General features: G+C 44.1%; 1 protein-coding gene across 1 annotated transcript in view; it reads left to right on the top strand.

Annotated features, from left to right (window-relative positions):
- LOC142256161 (putative pleckstrin homology domain-containing family N member 1) overlaps positions 1-16,763 on the top strand; it is a 67,390-nt gene extending 50,627 nt beyond the window's left edge. Inside the window, exons 6-12 of the mRNA XM_075327697.1 lie at positions 1,216-1,288; positions 4,933-5,075; positions 6,282-6,428; positions 6,771-6,857; positions 8,158-8,233; positions 12,178-12,254; positions 12,480-16,763. Coding sequence (XP_075183812.1) covers positions 1,216-1,288; positions 4,933-5,075; positions 6,282-6,428; positions 6,771-6,857; positions 8,158-8,233; positions 12,178-12,254; positions 12,480-12,548 — 672 coding nt within the window. The 3' untranslated portion in view covers positions 12,549-16,763. The remainder of the gene's footprint in view (positions 1-1,215; positions 1,289-4,932; positions 5,076-6,281; positions 6,429-6,770; positions 6,858-8,157; positions 8,234-12,177; positions 12,255-12,479) is intronic.
- Positions 16,764-18,505: the final 1,742 nt, after the last annotated feature.

An 18,505-nucleotide genomic window follows, 5' to 3' on the forward strand; every position in this document is an offset into this window, starting at 1 on the left:
TCACACATGCACGCTCACACATGTACGCTCACACATGCACGCCCACACATGCACTCTCACACATGCACGCTCACACATGCACGCTCACACATGCACGCTCACACATGCACGCTCACACATGCGCGCTCACACATGCGCGCTCACACATGCACGCTCACACATGCACGCCCACACATGCACGCTCACACATGCACGCCCACACATGCACGCTCACACATGCACTCTCACACATGCACACTCACACATGCACGCTCACACATGCGCGCTCACACATGTACGCTCACACATGCGTGCTCACACATGCATGCCCACACATGCACGCTCACACATGCACACTCACACATGCACTCTCACACATGCGTGCTCACACATGCATGCCCACACATGCACGCTCACACATGCACGCTCACACATGCGCACTCACACATGCACGCCCACACATGTACGCTCACACATGCACTCTCACACATGCGCGCCCACACATGCACGCTCACACATGCACGCTCACACATGCACGCCCACACATGTACGCTCACACATGTACTCTCACACATGCACACTCACACATGCACACTCACACATGCACGCTCACACATGCGCGCTCGCACATGCACTCTCACACATGCGCACTCACACATGCACGCCCACACATGTGTGCTCACACATGCACGCCCACACATGCACGCCCACACATGCACGCTCACACATGCACGCCCACACATGCACACTCACACATGCACGCTCATTAGCATGGCGCATACATATGTGGATGATTTTTTTTTTAAGAGAATAGCTGTTATCTTAACCCTTGTGTATAAGCAACTATTGTGTTTATGGTGTAACCAAACAAAAGTTGGCTTACACATACATTTTTCTCATTATTGACCACATTTATTTCTATAGTTGTATCAGAATTTAATCAAATCATAATGATATTGGTAAACTTATGGAGTGAAACTGCATTTGGTGCACATATCAACTTAATATGTCCCAATTCTAGTGACCTGAAACTTGTCCTCCACTTTTTTTTTTTAATAGGAGGTTCTTCTTTCTTTAGCATTCTGCCAGCACTATAGAAACTTTTTTTTTTTTTTTAAATCTCCCAGCTTGCATTATCCAGTGATCATTTACATTCAGCTGTAAAAAGTGAAGGAGTCTCTAAGAAAAAAAATATATTTCATGGATATTTCCTGACTGTCCGATTTTAATTTTCAGGGACTACTACCTCTATCGGGAATGCGTGTTGTCTGTGAACTGTCCAAAATTGGCTATACTTTTGAAGTCAGTGGTAAGTATTTTAACCTTTTTGCTCTAAAAGGCAGCAGAGTCATGTGCATGGAGGTGTAGCAAGGAATATATCCTGAGTGATAGCTTCAACCAAAAAAAAAAGGATTCAGTTCATTGCTTTTTCTACAGACATGGCCGAAAGTGTTGGCACCTTTGAAAGTGTTCCCGAAAATGAAGCATTTAATTATTGCAATTACATGTTTTGTTGTACACATGATAATTTTTTTTTGTGTGTATTAGAATAACATAACAAAAAACAGAAAAAAGGGCAAACTGGGCATAATTTCATACAGAACTCCAAAAGCGGGCCACACAAAATTATTGGCGCCTTTCCAAAATTGTGGATAAACAGCTGTTTCAAGCATGTGACGCTCATTCAAAGTCACCTGTGGCAAGTAAAAGGTGCGGGCAATATGAAAATCACACCTGAAACCAGATAAAAAGGGGAGAAGTTGACATAATAATAATCTTTGCATTGAGAATCTGTGTGTGCCACACTAAGCATGAAGAACAGAAAGGGGAGAAGAGAACTGACTGAGGACATGAGAACCAAAATTGTTGAGAAATATCAACAATCTCAAGGTTATAAGTTCATCTCCAGAGATCTTGATGTTCCTTTGTCCACAGTGCGCAACATAATCATTAGGTTTAGAACCCATAGCACTGTAACTAATCTCCCTGGATGTTGATGGTAGAGAAAAATTGATGAAGGTTTGCAATGCAGGATAGTCCGGATGGTGGATAAGCAGAACCAATCAAGTTCCAAAGAAAATAAAGGTGTCCTGCAAGATCAGGGGGCATCATTGTCAGCACAAACTATTTGTCCACACCTGGATTAAATGAACCACAGGAGACCCAGGAGGACACCACTGCTGACAGAGACATAAAAAAGCTAGACTACAGTACGCGAGTAACTAAAATCCTTCTAGGCAAGTGTCTTTTGGACAGATAAGACCAAGATACAGCTTTTTCGTAAAGTACATCATTCTACTGTTTACCGAAATCGGAATGAAGCCTAAAAAGAAAAGAACACAGCTCCTACAGTCAAACATGTTGGAGGTTCAAGGTTTTGCTGCCTCTGGCAATGAGGACCTTGACTGTGTGCAGGGCATCATAAAATCTGAAGATTCTTAAAGGATTTTGCGTGGAAATGTAGAGCCCAGTGTCAGAAAGCTGGAGTGGCGTCATAGATAATGGGTCTTCCAGAAGTACAATGACCCAAAACATACTTCAAGAAGCTCCGAGAAATGGGTGGAAACAAAGCTCTGAAGAATTCTGAAGTGGCAGCAATTTGTCTTAATCTAATTCCTAGTGAACAACTGTGGAGAGATCTTAAAATTGCTGTTGGGAGAAGGTGCTTGTCACGGGGATAGCGTACTGGCGTCTCACTGTGTTTACTGCTCCTTCAAATGTAAGGCCTCAATGCTGAGCTCTCATGCACCTATGCTGCCTGCCCTGACCTTGGACCATCTTACTACACCTCTGTTTTGCCCTCCTGTACCTCGGTCTCATGTCTCTGACCCTCAGAGATACCCAGTATCTACCAACAGCCCAGCCTATCTTCACCATCAAAAGCTCTGAAGACACTTAACAGTGCCCCGCCAGGGAATGCCCGGCCTGTGGCACAGTGAGTCCACACCCACCAGCGTTACATTATGTTTGGGCCATGGACACTGCTGGCAAATCTGGATCCAGAATGCCAAGTCCCATGAGCAAGTTTTGTACAAGGAGGTGTGCTCTCAATATGAGCTTCAGGACCAGATGATGCAGGATATCAATGTGGTAGCAACCCAGCTACCGTGTCTGTCCACTGCAATGTCCATCTTGCCCCCCCCCCCCCCCCCCGCCTCTACCATGTCTGGCCAATTCTCCCCAGAAGCATAAGCCTCCTTGAGGGAACCACTTGGGGCTTCAATTTATGGTGCTAAACTTCAGCTTCTACTTCTGTCCCACTGAGATAGGAACCCCAAAGAGAGCTGAGGCTTGATTAATCAATGATATTATTATTATTTATTATTATAGCGCCATCAATTCCATGGCAATGTCAGACCCAATTCACACTCCATGCTCACCTCATCCCATTAGACCAGACCAAGATAGTGTGGCACCCCTGAGGCTTTAGGCGCCACAGGGTACTGCACCTCACCCGAGGTGCGGCATTCATCTCGGATATGGAGGAGGTCATCACCGGTAACCACCACCAAAACACTCATTCAACACATCACACAGGAGCTCTTCCACTGGGACTGGGCTAGGATAGGTGTTGGGGTGGCCATCATGAGGTGTGGGACCTCTTTCCCACTGGTTGAGGAATCCAGGAGGCGGGGCTTCCAAAGGGAAAGTTAGGAGCCATCGCACACACACAAGAGCAGTTTGCGCAGGACGGCGTCTGAGTCAGGTCGGACTCTGGAACAAGCAAGCAAAGACGGACAGTTCGGGGCCCGTGGTCTAGAGCTTGAGCCTCGACCCAGGTTCTTAGGAAAGAAGGGGGATCCCAGGGTTTGCGGGAAGTGCAGAAGGCACCCGTGATCCGTTCCACGGCCTAGGAGCTGGGGTGGAGGGAAACCGTCGAAGGGTGATGCACAGAAGGAAAGACTGGCCTCAACCTCCGAAGTATCCCGGATCGGCTGAAGCCCATCACCGCATTGTCCGGCACTCCAACGGTAGCGTGTTTTCAGTGGTAAAAGAACTTGAACTGCAGCCGCTTTGGCATCCCATCACTGCCGACGCTTGTAACCGCGGGCCCTTTTGCCATAGGCGACTACTACCACCATCATCCTCCCTGGGGTCTACCTGTGGAGAGCTGCAACACCCAAGCTGCGTCACCATCTGCCCCAGAAAAGAGACGTCCCGCAGCGGCGGCTAATATTGGCTGCACACCACAGGTGGCATCACAAACAACTACCCCCATCACCCCCTTCCCCAGCTTTATTGAAACCGCCGGGGTCACGGTACCAGGCGAGGCCACCGCGATTACCCGGGAGAAGAACCGCGGCCCGGTAACGAGTAAGCCCCCGACTCCATGGGCGCGTCAATAGCATTTATGGTCTCTCTTCTATCCAGACAAGCCCTGGTTAGAGCCCTTTTGGGAGCATGGTGGTCTGGAGACCTGTGATGTTGGAAAGTTCCTGGGGATTTTCTGAGGTATTCCAGGCTCCTTGCCGCATGTCCTCAGCTGCTTTGTTCCTTTTGTCCCTGAAACAGAACTTTGACAGCTTGGCTCGGTATTCCTTACGCTTCCGTACCTTGGCGGCAAAGCTAGCTTGGAATGAAGATGGTCTGGTGGCAACCTTCAGGCAGCGATGAGTTGGTTGGTAGACATCTACCATCATCTCTTGATGCCCTGATTCACTTGGTCACCAGGATCGATTGCCTTATTGCAAGGTGGCACCTTCCAGGCTCTCATCACCTAGAGCACGTGAGCTGCCAGCTATGCCCTGATCCACATGAGTGTCCCCTCTCACAGAGGTATGTAAGGTGAAGATGGAGCAGAACAAACAAATTTACCAAAAATGTCTTCTAAGCTCAGATTCAGATATACACAATGGCTGGACCGGCCTCATATATGCTTATACTTTGACAATGAAATACAGATGTGTGAATACGCCTTAACCCTTTTTGTATCTTTCATTAAACTCTATTGAGGTCCAATGATTGAGCCTCGCCAAGTGTCCTGCCTGAGCTCGAGCGAAAAGAGTCTTTGGATCTCAGCTTTGCAAAAACACATCCAAGAAGCAAACAGCCACTACTCTCCAGTTTCTCCAACTATCAGCATATTATCATATCTGGTGAGTTCACAGGGAGGAAAAAAAAGTGAACAATATAGTAAGATCAATGACTTTAGTAACCAGTAAAAGAGCATTGGAATGATGTTGTTCATGCAATTCTGTAAATCTCCACTAGATGGCAACATTTGCCTAGTCTCACATTGACATATTGCTGCAGACTTCAATGGGAAATGTATAATACACTGGAAGTGACTGTCTGTGTGACACTGGGCTATTGGGCAGCTTTAAAGGATCTGCATCAAAGCTTGTGAAGCTCTATAAATATTATCATCTTCTGTCTAAGGCTGCTATGCAGAAAAGCTGATTACATGGCGTCACATTGCTTGCATCTATTAGAATCATCAGCAATCTACCCAATGTTTCCCTGAATTTAAGACAGGCTCTTATATTATTTTTTGCTCCAAAAAAAAAAGATTCCAAACAATTAGATTTGACAAGTGAATGGGCTCTCACATGCAAATCTGCATTGCTGTCAGGTCCCACTGTGTTCTACAGTGGTTGGCTCCCCCTGGTGGCTGGAAGCACTATTACCCGCATGGAGTGATACTGGTACCCGATCTGTCTGTGAGAGTTGCAGTGCAATACAGATAGAATAGTGAAGGACCTGACAGCAACACAGATCTCTGTGTGAGAGCCCATCCACCATCAGCACTTGCCAGTTGTGATTGTTTAGGGTCGGGTGAGTGCGTTTGTTTTTTTTTGTTTTTTTCTTTTTAGGGGGGGTTATCAGTTTTCTTTTGGGGGTGTCTGCCTTCATTTGGGGGTATCTGCTTTCTTTTGAAGATGTCTGCTTTCTTCAATGAAGGGTCCTGCTGTATTCTTTAACTTTTTTACCTGCTTGGACACTTCCTTATGGAACCACAACTAGGTCTTATTTTTGGAGTGGGGCTTATATTTTAAGCCTCAAAAATCCTTCTAGGGCTTATTTTTAGAGTAGGTCTTATTTTCTGGAAAACAGAACAGGGTATTAGGGATTTTTTGGATTCATTTGTAGGCAGCACTCCTACTGGTCAAATTTGGCATTACATGTGGTCTTTGTAGCTGCTTTCCACCCTGGCTAATAGATCATTAATAGTGGACATCCCTTTATTAACCTTAGGATTACAAGGTCATTTAAAAATCATTATTCTAAAATTAAACTTTTAATTTCTGATGCAATCATTCTATTTATTGCCTATTTATACAACTCTTTGATCTTTTTCTAAGATTCCCTGTGATCAGTTATGGAAGAAGAGAGAATTGATAAAGCATCTGATGTCGTGCCCCATCCAGAAATGGGAAGGGAAAGCCATCCAGCACATGGGACCGGTCATTTTTTTATCCACTGTGCAAGCTGCACACACGATAGATGGCGTAGGTACAACTTTATACATTAGATCCATAATGTCCCCTGAACAAGCCTTTCGTAACGGCGAAACCTGTTGGTAGGATCCTACCATAGAGTGTTTTTAAGAATGTGTGTAAAGCGCAGGGTGTGACACTTTGTCTATAGAGAATAAATTGTCTGATGACATTGATCAGATAGTTTCAAAGTGTTATTATTTTACATGTCCAGGAGGAATATCAGAGGAATAACACAGGAGTTCCTGATTTATTTTCTGGGATTACAATTTTTTACTAAAACTGACATGTTAGGTGAAAGGAAAAGTCGTCTTGGACACGTCATATAATAACTTATACTATGGTATTTCACAGGACTTTGAAGATCGCATTATGGTGTTATTCCCGGAAGACTTAGTGTTCCTCTGTGCTGATCCCCATAAATCATCAGTAATACATCAGGTAATCCCTTCTGTTCTGCTCTCCTGCACCCTCCATTATTTGCTACATACCGGCACTCTTTTCAATGGCCTCGTATTCTGTACAGCAATTAAATCTTCCTCATGAAAACTTTTTTATGTTTCGCACTATTTTCTTCTCATTTTCCATATTACTATCTATATTAAAAATAAACCTGAAAGCTTGCAGTTTTCACTTTGGCCGCTGTGCCTGATTGTGTACAAATACTAAACCGCCTTCTATATACAGTAAATAAGACAGGATCCACCATTCACAATAGGGGATGTAACAGCTTCCCCCCTCCTCCTCCTGTACAATGACTGATAACACCTCTATATACAGTAGATAACACAGGATCCGCCATTCACAATAGGTGGTATCACAGCTCAACTGCTCCCCCTCCTGTTCAATGACTGATAATACCTTTATATACAGTAGATAAGACAGGATTCGCCAATCACAATAGGTGATATCACAGCTCACTTCCTTCTGTACAATGACTGATAACACCTCTAGATTCAGTAGATAACATGGGATCCATCATTCCCAAAAGCTGATGTCACAGCTTACCTCCTCCCCCTCCTGTACAATGATGGATAACACCTCTATACACATTAGATTACACAGCATCCATCATTCACAATAGGTGATGTCACAGCTTACCTCCTCCTCCTGTACAATGACTAATAACACCTCTACATACAGTAGATAACACAGGATCAACCATTCACAATAGGTGATGTCACAGCTCACCTCCTCCTGTACAATGACTAATAACACCTCTACATACAGTAGATAACACAGGATCCATCATTCCCAATATGTGATGTCACAGCTCACCTCCTCCCCCCTCCTGTACAATGACTGATAACACCTCTATATAGTGTAGATAGCATAGGATCCACCATTCACAGAGAAAACACAGCTATACCTTAATGGTAAAGTGATATTTATTGGCATCCACCTATAATATTGTATAGGAGTTGAACAGTAATATTTCTATAGGGCATTTAAACCCTAGAAATGTTCTTTGGGGCTCAACCTTGACTACAGAATTACAGAAATCCCCTTGTTATAAGACAATGGGGGTTGGGAAGACGGAACGGTCATTTAGGTGGGAAACAATCCACACACCCTCCTGTCATCACTATAATGGGGAGGCCATATTGACCTTTGCATTGGGGCCCATCATCTTCTACGTTTATCCTCAGCCTATCCCTCGAGTACACAATACAGGCCATTGTCTGGATCTCGAATGACTTTTCATTGGTAAACGGTGAGATTATATCTCATTTTATCACAGGGTTCTCTGCCACTGAACGCTATTCACATTGAAGAAAGTTTAGTTTGGAACGGCCGCCTGGAGTTCCTGATTGCGGGTAAGCTGACATGGAGTTTGATGAGAAATATTTAGGAGGATGGTATAAAAAAAGAGGAAATTGCTAGGATTATACTAAAAGAGAGAGAGGGGAACCAGCACGATCTGAAAATGGCATGCATCATATAAAAAGTGCAAATTCACAGATTTATTCCAACTGTACTGTAATATAAATGAGATTTTTAGCAAATAATTGATCAATTCTTTGAGCCACCCCTGCCAACGTCACAGCAAATCTCAATAGGGGGGTCCTACTCTATATTCTGTATTTCATGTGCCATGCGGCCTCCTAGATAAAGTTAAAAGCAGAACCATAATGGAGCACACATACCTGTAACCTGTATATAGCCGCTTCCATGTTGCAAAAAAGACAATTGTGGATAGAGACCAGCCCAGGTCCCAGCATGTGGAGCAAGCTCTACTCATACCAGGACTATATCAGAACTGACCCTCCCAGTGTCAGACTGCAACCATTGATAAAGGCGGACCAGATCCAAGTATGGTGCTTAATTAGCAATGCCTGTGGAAAGGGGTGAGGTAACTGAATCTGAACAGCTACCAACAGGAGGAATACATAGCAAACCAAAATCAGGCGTGCATGGTATGGTGATGGTCAGTCACCAGAAATTGTAGCATAACTACAGTCATAACAGAGAAAAAGGAGCCAGCACGATCTGAAATTGGCATGCATCATATAAAAAGTGAAAATTCACAGATTTATTCCAACTGTACTATAAAAATGAGATTTTTAGCAAATAATTGATCAATTCTTTGAGCCACCCCTGCCAACGTCACGGCAAATCTCAATAGGGGGGTCCTACTCTATATTCTGTATTTCATGTGCCATGCGGCCTCCTAGATAAAGTTAAAAGCAGAACCATAATGGAGCACACATACCTGTAACCTGTATATAGCCGCTTCCATGTTGCAAAAAAGACAATTGTGGATAGAGACCAGCCCAGGTCCCAGCATGTGGAGCAAGCTCTACTCATACCAGGACTATATCAGAACTGACCCTCCCAGTGCCAGACTGCAACCATTGATAAAGGCGGACCAGATCCAAGTATGGTGCTTAATTAGCAATGCCTGTGGAAAGGGGTGAGGTAACTGAATCTGAACAGCTACCAACAGGAGGAATACATTGCAAACCAAAATCAGGCGTGCATGGTATGGTGATGGTCAGTCACCAGAAATTGTAGCATAACTACAGTCATAACAGAGAAAAAGGAGCCAGCACGATCTGAAATTGGCATGCATCATATAAAAAGTGAAAATTCACAGATTTATTTCAACTGTACCATAAAAATGAGATTTTTAGCAAATAATTGATCAATTCTTTGAGCCACCCCTGCCAACGTCACGGCAAATCTCAATAGGGGGGTCCTACTCTATATTCTGTATTTCATGTGCCATGCGGCCTCCTAGATAAAGTTAAAAGCAGAACCATAATGGAGCACACATACCTGTAACCTGTATATAGCCGCTTCCATGTTGCAAAAAAGGCAATTGTGGAGAGACCAGCCCAGGTCCCAGCAAGTGGAGCAAGCTCTACACATACCAGGACTATATCAGAACTGACCCTCCCAGTGCCAGAGAGCAACCATTGATAAAGGCGGACCAGATCCAAGAATGGTGCTTAATTAGCAATGCCTGTGGAAAGGGTGAGGCAACTGAATGTGTACAGCTACCAACAGGAGGAATATATTGCAAACCAAGATCAGGCGTGCATAGCATGGTGGTGACCAGCCACCAGACATTTGTAGCATAACTACAACCAAACAGAGAGAGAGGGGAGCCAGCACGATCTGAAAATGGCATGCATCATATAAAAAGTGCAAATTCACAGATTTATTCCAACTGTACTGTAATATAAATGAGATTTTTAGCAAATAATTGATCAATTCTTTGAGCCACCCCTGCCAACGTCACGGCAAATCTCAATAGGGGGGAATTTTCACTTTTTATATGATGCATGCCAATTTCAGATCGTGCTGGCTCCTTTTTCTCTAGGATTATACTAAAGTATCATCACTAATATTCACACTGCGCAGAGGATGAGCTCCAGTCTAGAAGTCCCTGGCAGAGGCTTCTCATCCAGCAAAATCAAATCTCCTGCTTTGCACTGATGAAGGGCAAACACCCTGAAACATGTTCTGCTCCTGTTTGTTTGTTTTTTTATCCTAAGTAACTAAGTGACAAGTCATGTTCAAAGGTCGATATTTACTTTTAAGATTGCTACTTCCAATAGGTGGCTCTAGAGTTTTTGTCCTCTCATTTAGAGGCGATTTTCATATTAAATTTCCCAGAGGAGAATTGCTCGGCTTATAAGTCTCTTTACGAGTCAACTATGAATATTGCCCACTATAATATTGTCATGCGGTTCAGGTCCAGACTTATTAGGTGTCACGGCTGCATCAGGTTCTGTTCACACTGCAGAGCCTGACAGGTAACCTTATGTCTCCTAGTTGTTCAGCCAGAGCTGGGCGTCGGCTGTTTCATGTGCTCTGTGTCTCAGTCTGGCAGGAGTTAATTACTGCTGACCTGGGGAACTCTGCTAGGAGCTCAGGTTGATAATTACTAAACACAGCCGCCTCCTCCCTATATAAGATTCTGGACCTTACTACTCAGCGCCGATTATAGCTTCTGCATAGTTCCAGCGATTCCGGTCTTGATAGTGATCCAGTTCATGGTGATCTGTAGTTGCTTTTTTATATGGTGTGGAAGTTTCCGTGTCGTAAATTTATTTCCTTCCTTTTTCCTTATTTTCCTATACATATATTGTCTTTTCTTTGTGTTTGAGTGCAGTGTGTATGAGTTTTCCTTCTCCCTTGTCTGTGTCATTTCTGTGGGGTTTTGTTACTCTGTTTCACTCCCGCCCCAAGGGTGGGGGAGAGGGGGAGTAAGATCAGCGCTTGGACAGGAGTAAAGGGGGCTTTACATGCAGCGATATCGCTAGCGATGTTGCTCGTGAAAGCACCCGCCCCCGTCGTTTATGCGTCACGGGCAAATCACTGCCCGTGGTGCACAATATCGTTAGTCCCTGTCACACGGACTTCGAACCGCCTCCTTTATAAGGGGGCGGTTCGTGCGGCATCACAGCGATGTCACATGGCAGCCGTCCAATTAAAGCGGAGGGGCGGAGAGCAGCTGAAAGAAAGTGACGCCCACCTCGTTGCCGGAGGACGCAGGTACGGTGTTGTTCGTTGTTCCTGGGGTGTCACACGTAGCGATATGTTCTGCCTCAGGAACGACGAACAACCTGCATCCAGTCCCATCAACAATATTTGGGATTTGAACGATGTGTCAACGATCAACAATAAGGTGAGTATTTTTGATCGTTAGCGGTCGTTCGTACGTGTCACACGCAACGACGTCGCTAACGAGGCCGGATGTGCGTGATGAATTCCCTGACCCCAATGACATCAACAATGTTGTTGCGTGTAACGGGGCCTTTAGGGTCATGCTGAGGGTTCAGACCTGGCTACCATCAAGCCTACCTCAGAGATAAGGGACAGCGCAGGGTCTCAAGTCTGAGGGCCAGCCTAGCGTCCTTGTTCTGTCATTTAATACCCCGTGACAGATATACAATATTAGTTTGATGCGCTAAAAAGGTAAAGCAGACCCTTATTACACTGTTTTATGCATTTAAGGAGGGAAATGAAATTTCACTTCATCATAGGAAAATTGCCCATTGGCTACAGATATGGACACCTTCTTTCCTCCTCCAGTTATAGCAGGTGATCTCTGGATAAGATAGGATCCATCATTCACAATTGGTGATGTCACAGCTCACCTCCTCCTCCTATACAATGACTGATAACAGCTCTATCAGGGCTTCATTTTGTAGTTTAGAAATCACTTACACAATATGGACCACCATTTACTAAAAATGATTCATAGTAATAGCAAAAAAGTCTAAAAATTCTAAAAACCTTCTTTTTTTAGGTGATCTAATGGAACCCATATTAATTTCCTGTATGACTCCTGAAGATTACACTCAATGGATTTTCCATTTACAGAAGGTACTTATTGTACTTTTCTCAATACATTTGTGTATTTCTTCAAGTTATTGACTCTTGGTATGACAACTCACTGATATTTAAGGAGAAATAACCGGAGTTCGGGCCCCAAATACAGTATCCGACCACTTAGAGTTCTCATGGCCCACATTCACCGTACTAACTTTTATCAGTGGTGATCCCATTTAATATTTTGTAGTAACTAAATAAATTACTGTTGTTTTGCAGCCTCATCATATCCATTGTGGTGTCGCCCTGCACCCACTTCCTTCTGTGCCTCCTAAATATAGAAGATAAGCAAAGGTTAAGGTTCGAAAACATCCAGTCATCGCCAACCGTCATCAGTCCTAAATGTCAGCGTGTTGACAAGACTATCGATGAGGAACTTATCATTTTACAATCGTGCACATGAGTCACCCAGACACTGAAGGATTGGATGGAGCTTTGTCTATTTTTGATTGATCAGTAAAAGGACGAGCCAAAAAAGGCAAGACAAAATGAGGTGTGAAATCATATTTGTAGCAAAAACTAGCCAAAGCAATTTTTGGAATATAGCAGTGTCCGAGACAACATCTGTGTCCTTCACCAACCATGACTCAAGTTTCCGTACAACACATCATATAGGACCATAAATATGCTTATGTGCCGCCCCCGTGTCAGCAGCCGGGCTGCTCGGATCCGGATCCGCGGTGGATCGAGGGGTCTCCGGACCCGTGGGTCGTGCGGCCCCTTAAATGAAGGGGGCATTTACAGGGGATTATAAATTTACAGTTCGTGATGCCACCTGTGGTGTGTGGTAAGGTGGAGTACCACCGCTGCCGTTGGGTAGGACCCAGGGTGATGACGGGGGGCAGTCATGTGTTGTGACCCTCCACGGGTAGGGGAGATGCCCCAGGACTCAGTGATGGTGTTGGGAAGTGCCGTTGGGGATGTAAGGGTCAATTGTGCACTCACTCAGTCCATAAAGCTGACACCGACAACTTGGTAAACCAAAGTTCTGGACACCGCTGCCGCCGAGGGGAGCTAGTTTGGGTCCCGTTCTCATTGGTGTTGCCTGATGATCTATGACCTTTCCCTTGGCACTAAGTTCTCTTGCTAGTTGGCCCCTATAGTATAAAACTAGTCGGGTCCCGCTCCCCAGTGTGGCTAACTGTGAGAGCTTGTTCTCAGGGTTCACGCTTGAAATTTTCTGGACCGTTTTAGTGGAAAGTCCTATCCCCCTTGTTGCGCTAGTACCCAGATTCTGGAGCGGGTAAAGAACGGATCTTGAAGGCTCCGTCCTGAATTGTCAGGTTGCCTGAAACTACTCCCTGACCTAGGGTCCACGTACACCGTCTTGCCCTGGTCCCAGCCCGGTGATGGTACAAGGCCGCCGGCTGTCTGCCTTGATAGTTCCGTGCCCCTTGTCACGATCCCTTGCGACCGGGGGTCCAGCTCCTACTAGGCCCAGACCACCGTCTGCCACCTAGTTAATTCCAAGGAGCCCAGCTCCTGACCTCCTCTCTCCTTCATTTCCTATGCTTCATTGACCTACTCCTGACACTCTTGACCTCCCCTTACCAACCCCCCTAGTGGGCGAACCTATTCCACTCAGGCCGTCCACTGGTGTGTCTGGTGGGTGTGGTGCAGAGTGTTCCTAGGATTTTGATTGGCTGGTGTTGGCAACACCATACGTTGGGGACCTGTAACGAAGGAGGAGGTGGATATTGCACAGAAGGGCAGATTGCACAATACCTTGTGACAACCTGATAGGCCAGGGCGTCACACTTACATGAGGACACCTTGGAAGACTCTTCATATTTGAGGCCTCCATACTTGCAAACTAGAGAGAAGTCATCGGAACCTACCAATTTTGTCTGGACCATCTATTGTATCTGATGTGTATCGAGACCTCCCGATTTTCCTCCAAGTGGTGATGTCTGGAGAACAAAGGATTGAGCATTCTGAAATTCAACACCAGATTCGTACAAAAAAGCCACTGATAGTATCCAGCAGTTACTTCTTCACATCTGCCTGTTGGGAACACATGCACACTCAGCCAAACTAAACTTGACTGTGTATAGAATAGTTTGGAAGAGTAACAGTTGGTTGAACAAGAGGTCAGAAGTGTATAGGAACCTATACTTGTCTTCTCAAAATCATTATAAAGCCATGAGAGTGTATTCCATTGGTTACTAGGTCATCGATCCAAAGTTAGTATGAGGGCTTGAAGGTGCACGTTATAAATGTACAGACGTTACTATGCCTTTAAGGTGTAAACTATACATTCAGAGTTATTAAGAAGGCTTCAAGGTTACACTCTATAGATCTAGAGTTATTATGATGGCTTGAAGGTGCACCAATATAGATCTAGAGTCATTACGAAGTCTTGAAGGTGTACGCTATAGCTCTAGCGTCATTACGAAAGCTAGAAGGTGCACCAATATAGATCTAGAGTCATTGTGAAGGCTTGAAGGGCACGCTATAGATCTAGAGTCATTATGAAGGCTTGAAGGTGCACACTATAGATCTAGAGTTAGTACGATGGCTTGAAGGTGTATCAATATAGATCTAGAGTCATTGTGAAGGCTTGAGAGGCACGCTATAGATCTAGAGTCATTATGAAGGCTTGAAGGTGCACACTATAGATCTAGAGTTAGTACGATGGCTTGAAGGTGTACCAATATAGATCTAGAGTCATTGTGAAGGCTTGAGGGGCACGCTATAGATCTAGAGTCAATAGGAAGGCTTGAAGGAGCATGCTAAAGATGTAGTCATTAGGAAGGCTTGAAGGTGTACGCTATAGATCCAGAGTCATTACCAAGGCTTGAAGGTGCGCGCTATAGATCTAGAGTCATTACCAAGGCTTGAAGGTGCACGTTATAGATCCTCCATCATTACCAAGGCTTGAAGGTGCATGCTATAGATCTAGAGTCATTACCAAGGCTTGAAGGTGCACGCTATAGATCCTACATCATTACCAAGGCTTGAAGGTGCATACTATAGATGTAGAGACATTACGATGGCTTGAAGGTCCATGCTATAGATCCTGCGTCATTACCAAGGCTTGAAGGTGTACACTATTGATCCAGAGTTATTACGAAGGCTTGAAGGTGCATGCTATAGATCCTGCGTCATTACCAAGGCTTGAAGGTGCATGCAATAGATGTAGAGACATTACGATGGTTTTAAGGTCCATGCTATAGATCCTGCGTCATTACCAAGGCTTGAAGGTGTACACTATAGATCCAGAGTTATTACGAAAGCTTGAAGGTGCATACTATAGATCTAGGGTCTTTACGAAGGCTTGAAGGTGAATGATGTGATAAGTCTAGAGTCATTGCTAAGGCTTTATGGTATGTGCCATAGAATTAAGTAATTTTCTCAGAATGTACTCAGTGCTATTTTACTGTATTTTCCACATAACCAACCAACAAGGTAATGTGGCCTCCAATGTCATCACCATCTTCTCAGTTCTCGGTTGGAACATAAATTACATTCTAACTCATCTGATATATGACTTTTTGTGCACAGTGCTAGAACACATATCAATTTGGACAAAACAAAAGATTCAGTTGTGCACGGGTTATCATAGAATCATAGAATATTAGAGTTGGAATGGACCTCCTGGGTCATCTAGTCCAACCCCCTGCTCAAAGCAAGATTCACTAAATCATCCCAGACAGATGTCCGTCCAACCTCTTTTAAAGACTTCCATTGAAGGAGAACTCACCACCTCTTGTGGCAGCCTGTTCCACTCGTTGATCACCCTCACTGTCTTGAGCCATTCCAAACCTCCAAGACTTATTTTACCAGGGTCATTTTTGGACATGCGTAACAAACATGGAACAGGGAAATGGGATATTGATGCCTAGAAGCAAGACATCATGGTGGCCAGATTACCATCTCAGATCATCTGGTGACGATTTATGGACCAAACCGAATTTTAGTTTTTCTTCAAAGTAAATGTTTAAGCTAAAGCAAGAAAAAGAAAGAAACTCAGGGAATTCAATAGTACCTTTCTGTAGGATCAATAGTCATAGATTTTTCTTCAGTCACAGTTTTCAATAAAATTAAGTTCACTTTTATTTTAAGGTATTGGTCAAATCCAAGTCTACTCGCTATTGGATTATGTTGATGTTCAAGTTCTTCAAGGTCAAGAATAAAAAGGTTTCAGGTCTCAGGTTACTTATCAATGGTTTAGACCAACCATATTATAGAATAATGAGAATGTTTGTTTTTCCTTGTTTCTTATTCCTTTGATAAAAAATATTTATTTACTGACTTTTAGTCAACTCTGTAAAAAATTAACTCATTTTTAGTGTTTTCTGTAGCCTTTGTTTTTTTCTTTACCGTTTGATAAAATGTATATTTTTCTCATGTTTACTGCTCAATGGAAACTATTATGTGGATTATCTGTGTATGCTGGATGTGAGCCACCAGGTATCACAGATGTGGTATGGTTGACAGACGGTCCCATGGTGTCTGGCTGTAGAAGGTCGCAGTGTTTGGCTACGCAAACTGCTCCCTGACCTTCTATTATTCTTTCTGTAGTGTAAATAGAAATCTATGTATCTTCATTGCTTGGGGTTTCTCCCTTTCCTTTTAGGATCCTGCGGATATCCTCTCCTTTCAGCTTATAATGATCACTTCTCCTTGTGTCCTTAAATACTCCCATTTTCCCTGTTTTTTTTCTGGTGATATAGTTATAGTTCCTATACAGTTCCTATAAAGTATCACAGGAAGGAATAGAGGTAACAGTGAATAAGGGCTCCTGGACTGACCCTAAGGTCAGGGGGCCCCAGCTATCCCTGATCCCAGAATTACTTCTGAAGGTGAGGACGTTTGGGTCTCAACCCTGACCCTGCTCCTAACCAGCCCTTAACTAGTACCCCTCCCTTCCACTACCCAAGAAGGGGACTGGGATCAGAGAGGTAACCACACAAAAAATAGACAAGCAGGGGGAAAACCAAAACTCAGTCACACTGCATTAAAACACAGAGGAATAAGACAACAAATGGTAAAGGTTAAAAAACCAAATCTGGGATGAAAATACAAGACAAGGGGTATCTCAACAACAACGGCAAGTATACAGCAACACTTACACCAGCATCTGTGAACAACTCTCTTTCTCCACGGCAGAACTTGGTAGAAAGATTCTATTACTGGCAAGGATGAGGTGGCTGATGGGCCTGTTTAAGGAGGAGGGGGGTGGTTAAAAAAGGCTACAGCTGAGCTCCAATCAAGCAACTTGCAGTAAGGGAAAATTGCTGTTTCTCTCACTGAGTCTTCTTGGAGATAAGTTATTTGTTCAGTGATTCTGTTTGTGCTCACTTTGTCTTATTTAGCTTTTAGTAAGGTTGACTAAGCGCTCATCCCATCCGCTCCTTACCAAGGGCCCAGTTCAGGGTCAGCCAGGGTCAGTTATCCTGCTCGGCACATAGGTGCGAAACCTGTCTAGGGTGGTCAGGTGAGCCAGGGGCCAGTGGAAGGTTTGATGAGGGGGCCACTATCTCCCCCTTCTGTAGACACAGAGTCTCCCTTCCCTGTTGCCGTATGCGTAGTACTTCCCTATACCTAGCATGACACAAGGCCTACAAAGCAGAAAAGGCATTGGGAATTCCCAGCAGGTAGGAGGCAGTTCGAATGGCTTCCATCCCACAGCTATGGACTGGATCAGAGTCCCATGTATGTATTCATTTATTTCTAGTCTTAACTAAACTAAAAAGGATTTTGGATATGTTTCAAAGTAAAAGCTTCTTATCTATGTCTTCACCTGACCAATGAAGTGAATGAAGGGTGGTGGTTATCTGTCCCGGTTTATTAGCCAAATTAACCTCCTTCCTTGTCTCTGCATCAGCTGTGATGGATTAGTAGGCTGGCTTAGGTAAAAATAAAGTCTATTAATAAGCTCAATTAACTTCAGGTTGGAGCAAATCCGAACCACTTTTTTGGTTAGACAACCTTAAGATACAAAAGAAGAGCTTTGACTGACATGCTGTGCGTCAATGATACAAGTGTTGGATAAACGTCCTACTGAGCGGCCATCAAAACACTCTGCATTGTAGCGTTTCACTGCATTGTAACAAGTTGGATTTAAAACCCCAAAATTGGTTAAATGCAGTAAATTTTTTCGAAGCGTTTTTAATTTCCAGAAGAGGCTTTGAAGATTTTTTTTTTTCAGCCTTTTGATTGCATACGATCCAGAGCTGACCCTCCAGTAGCACTCCTTGTCTATGTTTAGATGTGGCCAGCACTTGACAGCTGCAGTTAGT

The sequence above is a fragment of the Anomaloglossus baeobatrachus genome, chromosome 11 (genome assembly GCF_048569485.1).
Source record: "Anomaloglossus baeobatrachus isolate aAnoBae1 chromosome 11, aAnoBae1.hap1, whole genome shotgun sequence".
NCBI lineage: Eukaryota > Metazoa > Chordata > Amphibia > Anura > Aromobatidae > Anomaloglossus > Anomaloglossus baeobatrachus.